The sequence below is a fragment of the Cryptomeria japonica genome, chromosome 5, assembly GCF_030272615.1.
Source record: "Cryptomeria japonica chromosome 5, Sugi_1.0, whole genome shotgun sequence".
In the NCBI taxonomy this organism is placed as follows: Eukaryota; Viridiplantae; Streptophyta; class Pinopsida; order Cupressales; family Cupressaceae; genus Cryptomeria; species Cryptomeria japonica.
Window position 1 is genome coordinate 374,544,872 of NC_081409.1, and position 16,708 is coordinate 374,561,579.

The 16,708-nt window shown below is 36.7% G+C and overlaps 1 protein-coding gene across 2 annotated transcripts in view; it reads right to left on the reverse strand.

Moving 5' to 3' along the window:
* Window positions 1-15,780, reverse strand: part of LOC131035081 (uncharacterized) — a 180,787-nt gene extending 165,007 nt beyond the window's left edge. For both annotated transcript variants that reach the window (XM_057966721.2, XM_057966712.2), the window contains exons 1-2: window positions 15,076-15,780; window positions 8,236-8,301 (exon numbers count right to left, since the gene is read on the reverse strand). In XM_057966721.2, the coding sequence (XP_057822704.2) occupies window positions 8,236-8,301; window positions 15,076-15,594 (585 nt within the window). In that variant the 5' untranslated portion in view covers window positions 15,595-15,780. The remainder of the gene's footprint in view (window positions 1-8,235; window positions 8,302-15,075) is intronic.
* Window positions 15,781-16,708: the final 928 nt, after the last annotated feature.

The window sequence follows — 16,708 nt, forward strand, 5'->3', positions numbered from 1 at the left end:
ATTACATTCTAATGGTTCTGCAATACTAGTAACTACAATAGCAATTTATGCCAATAGCAATGACAAATCAAATCAATACAATGCAGTTGTATTCTATGTCCAATGAAGCTCAAATATGAACTCTATATGAGATTGCCCTCCTAAATCACTAGTCTTCTCATCCTAGGATACACATACTTGAACACAAGTGCTCAAAACTGATTTTGAAAGGAATTTGGCTAAGTGTATATCATGATCCCCAATGAAAACATTTGCTCTTGTATATCCTCCACAAACAAAATGTGTCAGCCACCAAGCACACCCACAAGATCAAATTTGAGCAATGATCATGGGTGGGAGATTCCACTTTGAAAGTTATGGTGCCAACAACAAACTACTAGGAACAATATGACACGTGCTTGGAAGTTAGGAGAGGAATAGAAACATAGGCAAAAATATTGGGGACCTGAGGCCAGCCATACCACCAAACACATACTCAGGTAAAGCCGTCAAGGGTCAAGCAATGGGCATGCCGGAAAGGGCAAGTCTGAAATTTCGACAAATAAAATGGTGGGGTGGAGGACAGATAGAAGGCATGACAAGATGGAGAAGTCCAACACTCAGACAGAAAGAAGGGAAGAGTAGAGTTGGAAGAAAAGGCATACTCAGGAAGGGATAAAACACAACAGATGGAAACATGGAAGACACGAGTATAGACCAGATATGTATAGACTTAGATTGACTGGAAATGAAACACGACAAGCTAGCTATGATAAAAATTGGATCACGATACAATAGTTCCATGAGGAAACCAAAGACATGAGAGGAGTTTACAACATTGCTAGAGTAGACAAGGGAGCACTAGGTCTAATCAATGGAGACTATAACACAATTCTAGTTTGACTCTATGGGTCAAATGAAGGAAGAGATTTACTTGCTAGCAGTTATTAATTTCCAAACTTGCGGTAAGGTTCTAGATGGTCTTAATCATCATGTTGTGTTACTAAATGTTATACCAACTTAATTTTGTTATTTTAATTGCCCTCTAAGGTAGTATAAATTATCAAATTGTTAGAAAATAGTTAAACCAGACAGTCCAGACGGTTGAGGTATAACCAACAGTCAGTTATGAAATTCTTGTGCAACCATTCTTGGTATGAATTGTTATACTCATCTCCTACCACAAATGATTGAATTGGTAATAATAGTATAATTTCCATTGTTACCATTTGGCACCATTACCTTTGTGAAGTCACGTCAGACTTATCACTTAAATAGTGTCAAAGTCAAACAATAATTATTGACAGCACGAGAAGATGGAAGAGTAGGAATAAACTGGCCAATTATTACAAGAACCACTCAACACACAAAGACAGAGAGACAATCAACTTACCAAGGACCTTAGCCATTTGTGGGAACTTTTAGTTTGAGAACATGTCAAAGAAGAACCAATAAGAAACTAAGCACCCACAAATTAGAATGTACAAAGAATTGAAGGGACATTGAAATGCAACATCCATAAAATTCCTTTCATACTTGAAGCTTAACCAATACAAGGAATACCATACAGAATTAAGTAGTGAAAATTCAATAAACATTTAATAAATGCTTGAAATAGGCATCATTTTTAGAGTAGAAACAACTAAATGAGTGTCTCCATAGTTATTTCCTCGAAGACGAAATAGGAAATGATAAGGATCCGTGTGGATTTCAAATATTCGAACAAAATCATAATCACAAGTGACATCCGTTGCCTACTCCAAGTACTCAGACATGAGATTTGTTCTTTTAATGGTTCCTTTTCTGGGTAGCAAGTCCAGTCAGATAAGCATAGCTTAAGAAGATAAATTGAAGACCACTTTCCTAGGAAGAGATGGATTCTATGCTTACAACCAAGTGTTGTTTGGACTTTGCAATGTGCTGGCTACCTCTCAAAAATCTTTAATAATATGTCTTTGGGTAACTTTAAATCCTTCAAAGTTGATTGGTAGATCTACAAAGATCAAGGAATCACAATGTTCAATAGTTATAACACCTAAAAAACAGAAAACTGTGAAATGTGTATGAGTATGGAAAACCAATCCTAAATTGTTTCTTGTGTGCAATGCCATCCACCCCCATCTTTGGTCACATCATTGATACCATTGCAATTTCAATTTCTCAAATCTAGCAACTAAGGTTCACATACAAGCCAACTATAATGCTGAAGTCTAAGCTGAAAAGAGATATAAAGAAACCCACCAAAGCCAAGTAAGTCATACAAGAGACTTAAGTAAAACTAAAAATATCTACAAGGAACATCAACAATTGTTTCTTCATAATGTTCGCAAGCTTCCCATTCACTAGGCACTGTTAAAATATTCGATGTTATTAAACAATAGAGCGAGAGCTCTGTATAAAGAATTTACAAAAGACAATGTTTCTAAAAGAAATAATCGTAAACTAAAGCTGAAAATAGAAACTAACTAAAGACGACTAAGATGACCACTAAAGAAACATTACAATATTCTAATACCCTCCCTTAATGGTCATTGTTCTAACTATTGTGGTATCCCCTTTTGGGAGGACACTAAATCTTGCCTAATATACTTGTAGAGTTATTGCAAGTTATGTATATTCAGTTCTGCTGTAGTAATTTGGACAGATTCAATTCAATGTTGTTTCCCTCTTTAAATGCACAGGTCTGCTGCTTATATCAATCTGATCTGCTACTTATACTCAGATATATAAATGTATGTATGAGAATCCTTTCTACTCCGTCAGATCTGATTCTCTAATTATTGATTTAATGTTTCCTCTTCTTTTCCTTCGATGCCTACTTTATTATTGTTTGCAGATTTGCATTTGTGTTCTGATCTCTTTGATAAATGTTCATATCATTCTTCCAGATTTTCTTATAATTCTGGTTTAGGTCTGCTCCTAAATCTGCTTTTAACACACCAGATATTTTGTTCTACTCCATTGCTTCTTCCTTCTCAATTGAAAACTTCTCCACTTTATATCCTCCAATGTGAGGGAGAGGTCACACCTCTTCATTATGGATGCCCTTTGGCAAGAGACACACCCTTTCACCATTAGCACCCTTTGAAAGAGTGCAACTCTTCATTACTTCTACCCTTTGAAAGGGACACAACCTTTCACAATCAGATCTGCACTTTTGATTCCCAAATTATCCCCTTCAAATGAGGTTCTCTTCTCCCTTTTATATCTCATGTTTGAGAGAGTCAAAACTTTTCATTTCATGCCTTTGACCATTCATTAACTTAATTAGAGTTTAATTATATTCTTTTATATTTTAATTTTATTTTTATTATTACCATTTATCATTAAATTGTATTTTAAAGTAGGGACATTACAACTACCCAGAGAAAAACAGAGAAGGCTGCCTCCTCCTTCTCAGAACGTTCTAGGACATGAGCCTGCCACTGACCCTGTCACTGAGATGAGCTTGCCATTGACCCTCCCAGAATCTGGAGAACTTTTGGATAACACAAATCATCCACAAACTTTTGCAGATGAGCATGATGCCCCAAAACAGACTGCAAGAAGCCACGATTTTGAGGAAAAATTTGCCAAACCCAAAAACTGGAATTTACAAAGCATCGTTTTTTCGAAAAAAAGGGTAAAACCCCTAAGATAGGAACACCAATTAATCTTTTCACTTCTACAAAAAACAAAACCCTAGCAATATGCTGGAGATTAGCAAAAGCAAAAAAACCACAACTTTTACCAGATCTCAGCAAAAATAGAAGTCGAGGTGCAAAATACAGTCGCGGCTCAAACGCAGGAGAAAATGTTGTCACGCGGCACAGAAAATGACTCCACACACCATCGCACAGGAAAAATCACGATAAAAATCATGACAAGTGCAAGCTGCAAACAGATGCATGAACAAAGAAACCCTTATGTCGCGCGCTCAGGAAAAACACGACCCTTTTGCGCTCAATCTTGCATGCATGAACCAGACAGAGATCGCACGGGCTTCTGCAAAAAGACCCCTTCAATTGGCAAACAAAACACGTAAAAAGACACGCAGGTCTATAAAACGACATGAACACAGATAGGTGCTAAAAAACGTGAGCAAAATAACAACGCATCAACAGGAATAAACGGCGCCCACAAAAAAAACATGGCCTTTGCAAAATATGACACCCAGTAAAACCCTCGACTTTGCAGAAAAACAGCTCCAAAAAAAAAGTTTCAGAGGCTACAAAGAAGACGTCGCACGATGCAGAAAAAAAATGTCCCACAAACCAAGGCGGCCAAAATCAGATCCGAAGCAAAAAAGTAACCCTACACGATCTTTGCCTAGAAGACAAGTCAAAACCCTTCATGGGTTTGAACACAGAAACCTGCCTTTGCAAATCCGTACCAAAACAGAGAACCGAAAAAGCCTTCCCAAAAACCTGAGCCCTCCCTTGAGGGAGATAGGCTCAGACCCGCTCTGATAACATGTTAAAATATTCAATTTTATCAAACAATAGAGCGAGAGCTCTATATAAAGAATTTACAAGAGACGATGTTTCTAAAAGAAACAATCGTAAACTGAATCTGAAAATAGAAACTAACTGAAGACGACTAAGATGACTCAGATGACCACTAAAGAAACATTACAATATTCTAATAGGCACCCCAAGAAAATGTCCTTGTCTATATCTATAGCTTTGAGCCCCAACACACTAGCAATGTGTAGATGTTACACTGTAATGTCCCCTCTCTAGGCCTAAGTAATTGGTGGTCGCTAGCCTATTCTTGTTTCCCCATAGGCTGATGTGTATGGATAAGGGAACTTTGGGATATTTATTAATTAAATGCAAAAATAGGGCTCTAAAATTTTCACTTAAGCACATTTGATTAATATATTATCTTTGGTTTTGGACATCCATTATTGGTAAAAGTGAAAAATTCAATTATTTTAATTCAAAGCTTAGTCTTGGGCGTAGAGTTATAAGGGAATTATTTAATTGTTTGAGTCCTATGATGGCATTAAAAGGTGGGACCAATAATTATTAATCTTTCTTTGCTAGGCATGGGTGTGTGAAGCATTGAAATAATTAATTTTTACTAAGTTTCGCATGAGGAGAAAAAAAAGAGAAATGTGAAGCTTTTGGATTCATTTTTTGTTATCCTGTGCATGAATGAAAACAGGAGGTTTAGCAGGTTCCTGGATTTGCAGAGCTCTTCGTGGACATTATTCTTCCTTGAGGACATCATCTTCGGGAGTGGAAGATCTCTCCAGGATGGTAGATTGATTGTCTCATACAGAGGCAATATCTGGTTTATCAATTTCAGTGTTTTTGGTAGAGGGTTTCTTGATGTTTAAGTCGGCTATTCCGGGAGCAATAAACATATTTATGGCGTTTTGATAAAATAAAATTTCTCCTTGAAGTCATTAATAATGTTTTGTGAATTGAGTGAGTTTAAAAAAAAAATTCTTTCAAGAGCCGAGTTTTCTTCTTTCCAGCCATTCAGTGCATTGAGGTTGAAAAAATAAGGAAATGATCAATATGGTATATCTGAGAATGTTAATTTTCTGGGTATGATTCCTTATTGATCTTCTACATTTGGCGATTCAGTTTGGTATATTTTTGGGACTTTAATTGCAGAAAAGAATTTTATTGTTGAAATCATACCCTTTGCTCGCAAGTGGAGACGAGGAATTCTCAGACCAAAATGCCTGCCTGGTGAATGATCTGTGACTCTTTCCTGAGTTGTATTAACCTGCTGGTTAGTTTGGAGAAGGTCAGAGTTAACGAATGCAGATTCAGGGTGATTTAAGGGACTAGAGTAAGGGTGATTGAAGGGACTGGAGTAAGGTGTCGAACTACTATACTGGCGCCCAGAAAGGAAGGAAAAGATCTACAAATCTCTATTGAGCAAGTTTAATGCGAAGGATTGTTGTGGGCAGTGATCACAAAGGATAATAGACGGTTTTCAGAATTTAGTTTGGAACTGCTGCTGCTTGGGTTTTGATTTGACGTCTTTAAATTGCTTGAAAGCTTGATCTGGAGAATATATTGCCTTCTCAGAGCCATTGCCGTTCATATCAAGGTTCTTTAAATTTTCTACAGCAGCAACCATTGCTGGAACTTGAGATTTTCAGGGCTGTCAGAGTGCTGCAATTAGCAATGTTTTCTGAGAACTTAAATGGTCATTGTTTCCACCTGGAAGAAGCTTCAATGCCTAATCATTGTTTATAGAGGACGATCTTTGGGAACTTAGGGAGATTCTTTGCTGCTGTTCACAAAAAAGGTTTTTTCCAGATCTGTTAAATCATCAGGAAGCTGTTTCAAAAGGTACTCTTGGTATTGTAATTCATTTGAATGAAGCAAGTCATTAATTTGTCTTTTGTCAAATTGGGAAATGTATATCTTAAGCTTTACAATGACAAAATGGATTGTTTGCAAGATCACTCTGTTCAAACTCATTAGCATTTTAAACTTCATTCAAAAAATGGCAAGAAAAACTTCCACGTTAATAAACAAATCAAAAAAAAAAGAAAAATTTGGGGTTGAACACTAAATACACCCATTTGACAAGATAACTAGTAGAAATGTCTATCAAGAAAGACCGAATTTAGAAAGATAACCCAAGACTTTGGTATACTGAAGAATTTCCAACACTAGACACAAGAGCAAACAGAAGAATGAACACCAATTGATAATGTAGGTTAATAGCATCCAACACAAAATAATTTGTGTTGTTTCCTTAGCCAAAAAGTATCCCTCACACAAATATTACTTCTAAAGGTGTGGCATGCCTATTCATCAGGACACCTTAGAAGGATGGTATCGAAGTTTTGATGGTAGAATACTCTCACTATAAAGTGCATATAAAGTAGTTTTCTTTGAGGACATATTCCCCTTGAGTTTACATCGTTTCCTAAAAAAGGTGCCAGCCCAGAGACGGACAAAAATGTTTCCAGCCCAAGCACCCCGCCCCCAAGCCCCCCTGCCTTTCTTATATTATCTCAACATTTGAGAAGATCTCCCATTTGGAGATGCCAGGTCATTCCTGACATCCTCGTGACAACCTTTTTTTCAATTTTAAAAACCTTAGATCCATTCCTAAAAGCCCATCGCTCTTTTACTATGTTGTGTTGTTAATGTTTGAAATTTTGGTATTCATGTTTAAAATCCATTCAATTGTTATTTGTTTTGTTCTTTTGTTGCATAAAAATATTGTTCAAGTATGAGTTGTAAGCTATGTTCCGTTTTTGACTAAGATTGTATTTCATTTTGGGGGCATCTATGATACAAAATTTTGAAGTTCCAACTTTCATATTTGTCATTCAAAACCTCTCAAAATCTCGATATTTGTATGAATACACCAACTTTGCAGTGGCTTTAATTTATCATTTGATCATTGTTCATATTAATATTCAAATAACTATGCTCTCTTGAAACTACAATAAGTTTTAATTTATATGTATTAAATTATATTTAATATTCATTATTTACATTAAAATGTCAAAAAATAAATTTCATAGCACAGTCATCCTTCCACTATCACCCTTGTCTTGCCCAAAATTTCGGGAAAAATTTGCTGCGCCCAAAAACCATCCCTATGTCCCCTTATCCCAGAAACATAGAGAAACACTGACAAAAAGTAAGCTCCAATATCTACTTTCCTTAGTTTTAAATATATAGTATGTGTATATATATATTATATATAGCCATCCCCCCTGCCATCCTCAAAAATTTGGAAAAAAAATTGTTTACCCCAGAAACTTGTCCCTGCATCCCCACATCCCAGAAACACTAATAAATGCTCCCGTATCTGCTTTACGCTCAGTAGGCATCAAAGTCAAGACCATGATCATCAACCTACAGATTTAAGTGAATGCCAAAATACATTTATTTAAACATGTAGACATGGGATAATGATTTGAATATCCACCAAATCCTTCTTCTCTCTTGTTCTTTTTTATAGTTTTATAGCAACACATAAAATTGGACAACTGATAGCAAAACTACAATAAGTAAGCACTTGTTACAATTCTCCACATAACATGTCACAAAAGACCCTTTTCCCTTAACCATAAGACAGTAGGACAACCAAAATATTTCCATATTTTGTGCAAAATGATAAAATGAAAACCAAAATACAAACACTTCAGAACCACATATTTCTGAGTAGCAAACAATAAATGGTTTCATAGACACTATGGACACTTCTATAATGTCAAAGCAACTCAAAAATAATAAATATATGGTATATATAATAGCAACAAAACAAGAATATATCTTTGCATACCTCATTTTCTATGACTGCAATCCGCTTTCCGTGGTGAGAGGTTAGAATATGATTGAGAAGAGTTGTCTGCAATACATTCACAACAGACCACACAATAATGTCAAACAAGATATTCTGGGATTAGATACCAAAAACCAAACAAAAAACACACACAAACATAAAGAAAGAAGAATGTTGTTGCAATATACTAAATTGTCATGTCTCTGCCAGCAAAGCTAGAAAAAATATGCTATTGAAGAACTTAAAAATCCCCAAAGCAAAACACTTTTTGATACTCGAATAGTTTCATAACAGCTGAGGCAATTTTTGGTGGAAAGAAAATATAATGTACTTAAATCATTATCTCAACAATGTCTACATTCTTTAATTAATGATTGGATGATGTCATAATCATAATAATTTGCTCTAATGGATGTTTAAAACATTGAATCTGCTAAGAAAGAAGTTGTCTCAAAACGGGTCATATTCCAAAGTTATTTGAGTGCAAGCCGATAATTCAAAATTTATAATCTATTGTTTTTCCAAGAAGTTATTTGGAACTCTTCTTCAAATACTTCATATCACAGGAACGTGAACAAAAAACTCTAATAGACCTTGCTCCTCTAGAGAGCATATCATGATTAACAAAACAATATTAATGATCCAACAAAAAGTTCAAAATCAACATTCAGTGTTCTCCAGGTAATACCTTTCAGAATTTTAAAATTTAGTTTTGTCCAATTAGTAATCTCATTCCATTTGGGCCATTATTATGGATCCTACTTTTTTTTCAAATTTTCATACGTCTAATACACTAAAAGATTAGAATCAATGTTTCATTTCCTTCGGATGAAACCCTTCACATGAAAGATACTTATTTCATGTCTTGTAACTCTTGATGGTGGTTTTAGCACAACCAACTCTAAGTAAATGATTGATCACTTACTCCTCTTGAAAAGCAAGAAATTATATTCCAAGGCTCCTTTCTACTCAGGTCTAGACTGTGTGGGATAGCTAAGTAGTCTATGTGATCAGTCCAACAAGGGGCATTTGCTAGTAAATCAAATTTTGACACAGATAATCAATTGAATATTTTCAAAACTAATTAAAATTAAAAATAATCAATTTTTTCAATGTGCAAAACATATATCTGGAAAAATTGTTAGGTAATTAACATAAAACCTAAGTTGTCGGGTTCGTGGATTTTAGGCCCCTAACACAGACCAAGTCCACGTGGGTCCAGGTTCATGCTAGGTTTGTGCCTGGTCTGGCCAGGGTTCACCCCAGGGAACCCAGGGCCCCTGGAGTGCACCCTGGCCGGACTCGGGCGAACCCAAGCACGAACCCGAGTGAACCCAAGTGACCAGAAGGGTTAAGTCACATCAAAGAATAAAAAATAAAAAAAATTTGCCTTTTTAAAGCAAAAAACCCTAATCCACCCCTTGCTAAATACATTTGAGACCTAAAACAACTTCATTTGCTCATCTATTCTCTCTTGGTTTCATTTTGGCATTTTGAAGGGCAAGGGATTATTTTCGAAGGAGATTGTTCGTGGATTGCTTGACGAAGGTGGAGAGCTTGCACAAAGGAGATTCAAGCACTTAAGGTAAGCATTTATCCCTATTCTTTGATCTTTTAATGAACTTTTTCAAGTTTTCTTTTTCTTTTTCTTTTTTTTTAGAGAAAAAGATAAACAAGTTCTATTATCTTTTATAATGTTTTTTCATACTTACATTAGCTTTTACATTGTGTAATATTGCATTTTTTTTTTAAACTCTAATTTAAAAATGTTTAATTTCTTATAATAGCAAAAAAAACAAAATGGCAATAAGTCCGAGTTCAGTGGGTTGGGGGTTACAAGACTCAAAACCAAAAATTTAAAATTGATAGAGGATCTCCTTTATGGAATTATACTACAATGCATCAACAACTTCCAAGAGGTGGGGGATATGAATGGACTTGTAATTTGTGTAAAACCAATTATAGGTGCTTGTATTATCAAGTGAGACGTCACTTTTGTGGCCCTGCTGGGAAAGGGATTAAAATGTGTGTAGAGCCAAATGAGAAAGGGTTGTCCGCAACACAAATAGCAGCATTCATTAGAGAACAAGAAGACGTTGATCAAGCTATAGCAAGAGAAAAACTAAGAGCTAATCCATCTGCAAGCAAAACACCAATGACTTTACCTGATGATCATACACTACTAGAAAAGGCCCCCCATCACCCTTTCTTGGAGATACCCACTATGCAAGATGAAGTTGAAGTAGAAAATTCGCTTCTTTCCCGCTAAAGAGGCCCATTGGAGAAAGCATTCAAAATGGAATCAAGAGATATTGCAGAGCAAAAAGTTGCATGTTGCCTCTATGCCAATGGTCTTCCTTTCAACTTGGTAAGATCACCATATTGGCAGGAGATGCTGACAGTAATCAATAATGCACCTACTAGTTTCACAAGTCCTGGGTATGAAAAGGTGCACACCACCTTATTGGCAAGAGAGAAGAATTTTGTAGACCAATCATTGAAACCGATTCAAGATTCTTGGGCTGAATCAGATGTTTCTATTGTTTCTAATGGATGGAAGGATGGCAAAAACCGTCCATTGATAAATGTTATTGCAGTGTCCCCCAGAGGGGCAATGTTTTTGAGGGCAGTTGATTGTGAGGGGCAGCTCAAAGATGTAGAATTCATTTCCAGAATCCTCTTTAATTGCATAGATATGGTGGGAAATGAAAATGTTGTCCAAGTCATCACAGACAATGCAAAGGTTTGTAGGGCTGCAAGTGCTTTGGTTGAACAAAGATATTCACACATTTTTTGGACACCATGCACCATACACTCCCTCAACTTGGTGATGCAAGCAATTGGCACTCAAATAGAATGGGTGAAGGATATCTACCAAGAGGGTGAGGAGATTCAAATGTTTGTGACAAACCACCATATATCACAAACCATTTTCAGGAGCTTCTCGAGGTTGGAATTACTGAAGGTAAATTTAATTTATCTATTTAATTTTATTTATGCCATGTTTAATTTTATTTTATATCTTTTAAAATGTGTTAGTGACATTTTTTACATGAACCTAGGTTGTTGAGACCCGATTTGCATCACATACAATAATGTTGAGACGTCTTTTGAAGGGGAAAGAGGCATTGAGTGCCATAGTTATGAGTAACCAATGGAGTATTTGGAAGCAATCAAATTCAATGAGGCCCAAAAGGTTAAGGAATTGATCTTGAATCTCAATTGGTGGAATAATGTGGAATATGTATTTAATTTCACCGAGCCTATCATGAGTATGCTCAGGTATACTGATACAGATGCAGCATGTTTGGGGGAAGTCTATGATGGCATGGACACCATGATTGAAAAAATCAAAGTCATAATAGCACAAAGAGACAAGAACCCCCAAGAAGCATTTTTCAAAAAGGTGAAACAAATCATTCATCATCAGTGGAACAAGATGACCACGCCATTGCACATGCTTTATCCCCCATGTACTATAGCAATGAAGTACTTTCTTTGCCAAAGACAACTAAACCATATAGAGGTTTTGAAGTTGCTATTGGGTACAAGTGGGCATTTGCTAGACTCTACAATGATCCTGAAGTGGTGGACAATGTTAGATAAGAGTTTGGTTTGTTTATCTCAGGAAGAACTCATAGTCCTTGTCCCATTAATGACCAATCCAAAATGGATGGAGTTACATGGTGGTACCTCCATGGTAAAGATTTTATGTTCCTCCAACCTCTTGCAATCAAGATACTATCACAAGTAACTTTTTTTACTTTTAAATATTAACATTTGTATTGTAGACATTAGCTTTTAAGTTTTCAACATTCTTTAATTTATTTTGCATTTTTTAAATTTTAAAATTTGTTGGTTTTCTCTCCATTTTCAACAAGTTGCAAGTTCTTCCGCTGCTGAACGGAATTAAAGTACATATTCCTTTATCCACTCAGTGAAGTGTAACCGGTTGGCTTCAAAAAGAGTAGAAGACTTGGTTTATATTCATTCCAATTTGTGTCTTCTAACACATAAGGGACAACAATACAAGGAAGGGGCAATTAAGCTTTGGGATGTAACCCGTAAGTGTACCAACTTGGATGCAACTGTTGATGATCTACAGCTCATGGAGCTAGTGGGAGTTGTTGCAAGGTGTGCGTCCTTGGTCTCCTTGTGTTGCGCATCGCAACACTCGGGTTTGTGACATCGCTTAACCGCCTCCTGTGGATTCTATAAATCTAGTGGTTGTATCGGGCATTAATAGATCGATCTTTTGGTGCAACGGCAATCACACTTGTAACAAGTGGTATCAAAGCTTGGTCACAGGTTCAAACCCCGTTGCTTGTGCTGGGGGGGCATTGTTGCAAAGTGTGCGCCCTTGGTCTCCTTGTGCTATGCAGCGCAGCGCTCGTGTTTGTGACATGGGTTAACCGCCTCCTGTGGATTCTATAAGTCTAGTGGTTGTATCAAGCATTAACAGATCGATCTTTTGGTGCAACAGCAATCACACTTGTAACAGGAGTGGCACTTGTTTGGGTTCAAATGATTTTAAAGTTGAACTTGGAGCAAATGATGATGACCTTGATCTAGATCCTTTTGATGATTGATGAACATTGAAAAAAGAAGACAATTATTATTTTTGATTGTCAATTTTGTAATTGTAATGATTTTCATTTGAATCATGAACCTGGACATATATGAATCTACGATACATTAATATATATTATATGGCATATGAGTATATGACATAATATGATATTATTGTAATTTGAACTATCAATTGAATTGGCATTTGGCATTGATCAATGATGAAGTAGCATACTATTAAATGTATTTAGATTTGTAATTTTGTATATTACTTTAAATTTTTGAATATAATATATATATACACGGACGAACCCAACCCACAAACCCAAAAGGCAAAAAAGAAATTGCACGTCGAACCCACAAACCGGGTTCGCATTGTCGAACCCACTCCCAAACCCGAACTGGTAACTTAGCTTATTCTTCATCATTGTCAATCCCTTCCTCAGACATTGGTTAATGAAGTGAATCAATAAATTCTTTATTTATTCTGGAAGTCAAGGATGGCACCCACGGTCCAAGCATCAATCCTTTCTCTAAACAAGAGGAAGAATTCGTCTGACCCCGGATGGATAGAGAGCTCACGTTGGGCCTCACCCCCAGGGAGTTGAATTCAAGACAGAATACAAGGGCAGACGGGTTCAAGCAGGAGAAAGAAATAGGAAGGTCGGTCTTACCAACGAAGGAGTTTCCCAGAAGGTGCAACCATGGCATGATCTGCTGAGCCTCTGCTCTTATTCAATTTGACCTTACACTTCTTGGCTGTTCTTATTCTCAACTGACTTGCTTTCAACCATTCTCTAGGTTTATCCTGATCTTCGTTATCAAAAATGGTTGTCTAGGCCAGCTCATCAGTAGGGGTAGCCTTTATTCTTTGTAAAACTGAAGGAGATCTTCCCACATAAGGAGATCTTCTTCTACTTTTGTTTCAATTTGGTGAGTTAAACTTGCCTCATCACTGATGTTGTGATAGGCCCTTAATGTTTTCTTGATCACCCTGCAACCAAGTGCCTACAGATATTCTCTCCACTCTTTAGTGGCTGAGAGAAGGCCCTCAAGGTCTGAATGTTGAGCATCCCCATTCAATGCTTCTTGCAAAGTTGGGGTTGGAGCAGCAGAGTCAAGTGGAGCTACCAAATGATTGATGTAAGAGGTTAACTATCCTGCCTGAGCCTTGAGTTCTTCCTTTTTACTTGTATCTTCTTTCGTCCAGTCCAGAATAGTAGAAACGGCTAACTAAAGAAGTTGTGTTTCTTTCTCCCTAGTTAGAGTACCTAGATTTATTTGTTGAATCTACTAGTCCCTCAGATGTCATATGAGCTTCAACTTTGTCTACCACAGGGGCGGCAATTTGGACTATCCTATTATTTTACTCATCCACTCTGATGGTGGAGCGTCTTCTGGCCCTCTTCTTGGCTGGCTTGACTTTAAAAGCTTCTCCTATGATTGAAAAATCCTCCTCTTCTTGAACATATGTTCTTTGCCTCTGTTGCACAACATAACTTAACCAAGTAGGGGAACTTGAAATTTCCCCCTGAGGGTGAATAGGAGGAGTCAAAATCTCAGTCCCGGTAATATCCAGAAGAGAGTAAATCCTACAAGAATATCACAGTAGAGCTCACTAAGGCGACCTGTCAGGTCCTATTATCTCTTGATTTTGGTTTTTGGTTGCTAGTTGTTTATTCTGTGCTCAGTTTCACAGTTCGCTATAGTTTCTTCTAGTAGGGTTGGTAGTTGTTGATCAGATGTAAGTTGGTATTTTGTAGGTGCACGGTATAATATTTTTGAGTTCTGTTATAGTTCTCGTTGTTGGATGCGTCCCTTTAGGCAGTCAAATGCGTCCAAGTATTATGGCTGTATGAATGTGTTGATGCACATGCATAATAGAGATATTTCACTGCGGATTGTAAAAATCAAACCCTTGTACTTGGATTTATTATCTAATGAATGTGCAGAGAACCCATAGAACAACCATTCAATCATCCAAAAAAAATCCTATCATAATTCAAACTATAGATGATATAACGGGAATCGAACTACAATGTAAACCAACTCAACTAGATGTAAGCTACAGCGGAACTTTGTTATCGTTTCAATCAATAATCGAACTACATGTAAGCAACAACATGACTTGATTATTATTGATATATCAAAAATCCAACTCCGCATTTAAGAAAAGAATGTGTTAGCGTTTACAATCCTTATTTAATGTCAATTTACTTTCTAGACTAATCCATTTTAGAAACTGAATTAAATGAGCCGTAGCGCATATACCTTCCCTGAACCAAGGAAGCCAGTGAGAATAGTGGCAGGAATTCGAGTATCCACGGGGTATTCACCTGAAGTTCCAGTGCTTTCGTCCTGCGCCGTTGCAGAGGAAGCCTGCGCTTTAACCATTTTTAAGGATGTAACCTTATTCTTACTCCACGCTGCAGTTCGCAGTGTCCAGGTCACCCCAGGGTTTAAAGAAAAGCATTTCAGATTGCAGATTGTAAGAGCGTTTTTACTATAAGGGTTTGAAGAACAGTTCAATTTGCAGCTTATATTTTTCTGTAACGGAAGAGCATTTTTATTCTTAGGAATTGTAGCTACAGGTTGCGCTATTCGCATGTAAGACGCGCTTAAGTTCATGGCCATAGCCATGGCCGCGGCCGCTACGCTGATAGAAGCACAGTAATCAATCAGGTTTCCCCTGCAATGAAAGAAATACGTCGAACTAATTAAATAGGAAATATTTGTTGCAGGGATGAAGAAAAGACATGCATTATCTGCTCGATATTGTACAAGAATCATCGACCTTCAAGGTCTCCGGTAAAATATCATTTTCGTTTTTGTTTTCATGGAATTGTAAATCAAGATAATTAAATGTATACACACGCACAGCCCACGCGCAAACGTCCTCGGGTTTGGATAGAATTTTCTAACTCATTAGGATGGGGTTTTCCAAAGGGTAAGTTCTATTTTTAAGGACGAGGCTGTCTTATGATTTAAAAAAATTGAGCTCCGGGATTATTTAGAATGTCCCCTACTTTTTTAGGCATACAAATTTGAGTGGGTGAAATAGAGGTGGGCCTAGAAATTGTCCAATATGTTATTTGCTACTTGTCAAATATCTAAGTTTAATTTTTATTAAAAAAAATAGTTTTGGAGGGGAATAAATTATTTATATTTATTTTTATTATGCATATACAAAGATATTATATTCATACCACCAGCTTCCTTAAATTTTCGAGCTTAAATTTTTAAGTTGAACTACACTACAAAATTCATAAGACCACCAGCTTCCTTAAATTTCGGAGCTTCAGTTTTTAAGTTGAACGACACTAGAAAATTCATGGGACTGCCACCTGAAAAAAATTCCTAAAAAATTTCAATAGCTCTAGCTCTATTTTTTAGGAACCCCCCTCCATGGGACCTGTTGATGTGTTTTTTATGCACATGCGAACACAGAATAAAACACCAAGGTATCTTATCCTCTCTTGAACAAAGTCTCTCATATGCTATGCTTCGCGATCAAATGAGACAACTCCAAGGTTACGAAATGTCAGGTCTTGACGTGTGGATAAGTTTAGTGGTTTGATGTGATAATGTTGGAATCACAAGGGGACTTACGTTGTACATGAATGCGCAATCTTATCATGGATCAGGATAAGTATTCTGATAACTTAGGATTTGGCAATGAAACTCCGGACTTAATTCTTACTAAAAAAAAGGGAGAAAAGGAATAGGGTTCATGAAATCTATTCTAAGTCTAGGAATGTAGGAAATGATGAATGGATCTAGTGGAATCAAACCAGGCAAGGTCTCACAATCAGGTATTGACACAAGCTTAGTGCAATCGTCTAAGGTATAATTAAGGATTTTCAGGCTATCACCATCAAACGTTGACACCATCCAAGTTGATGCT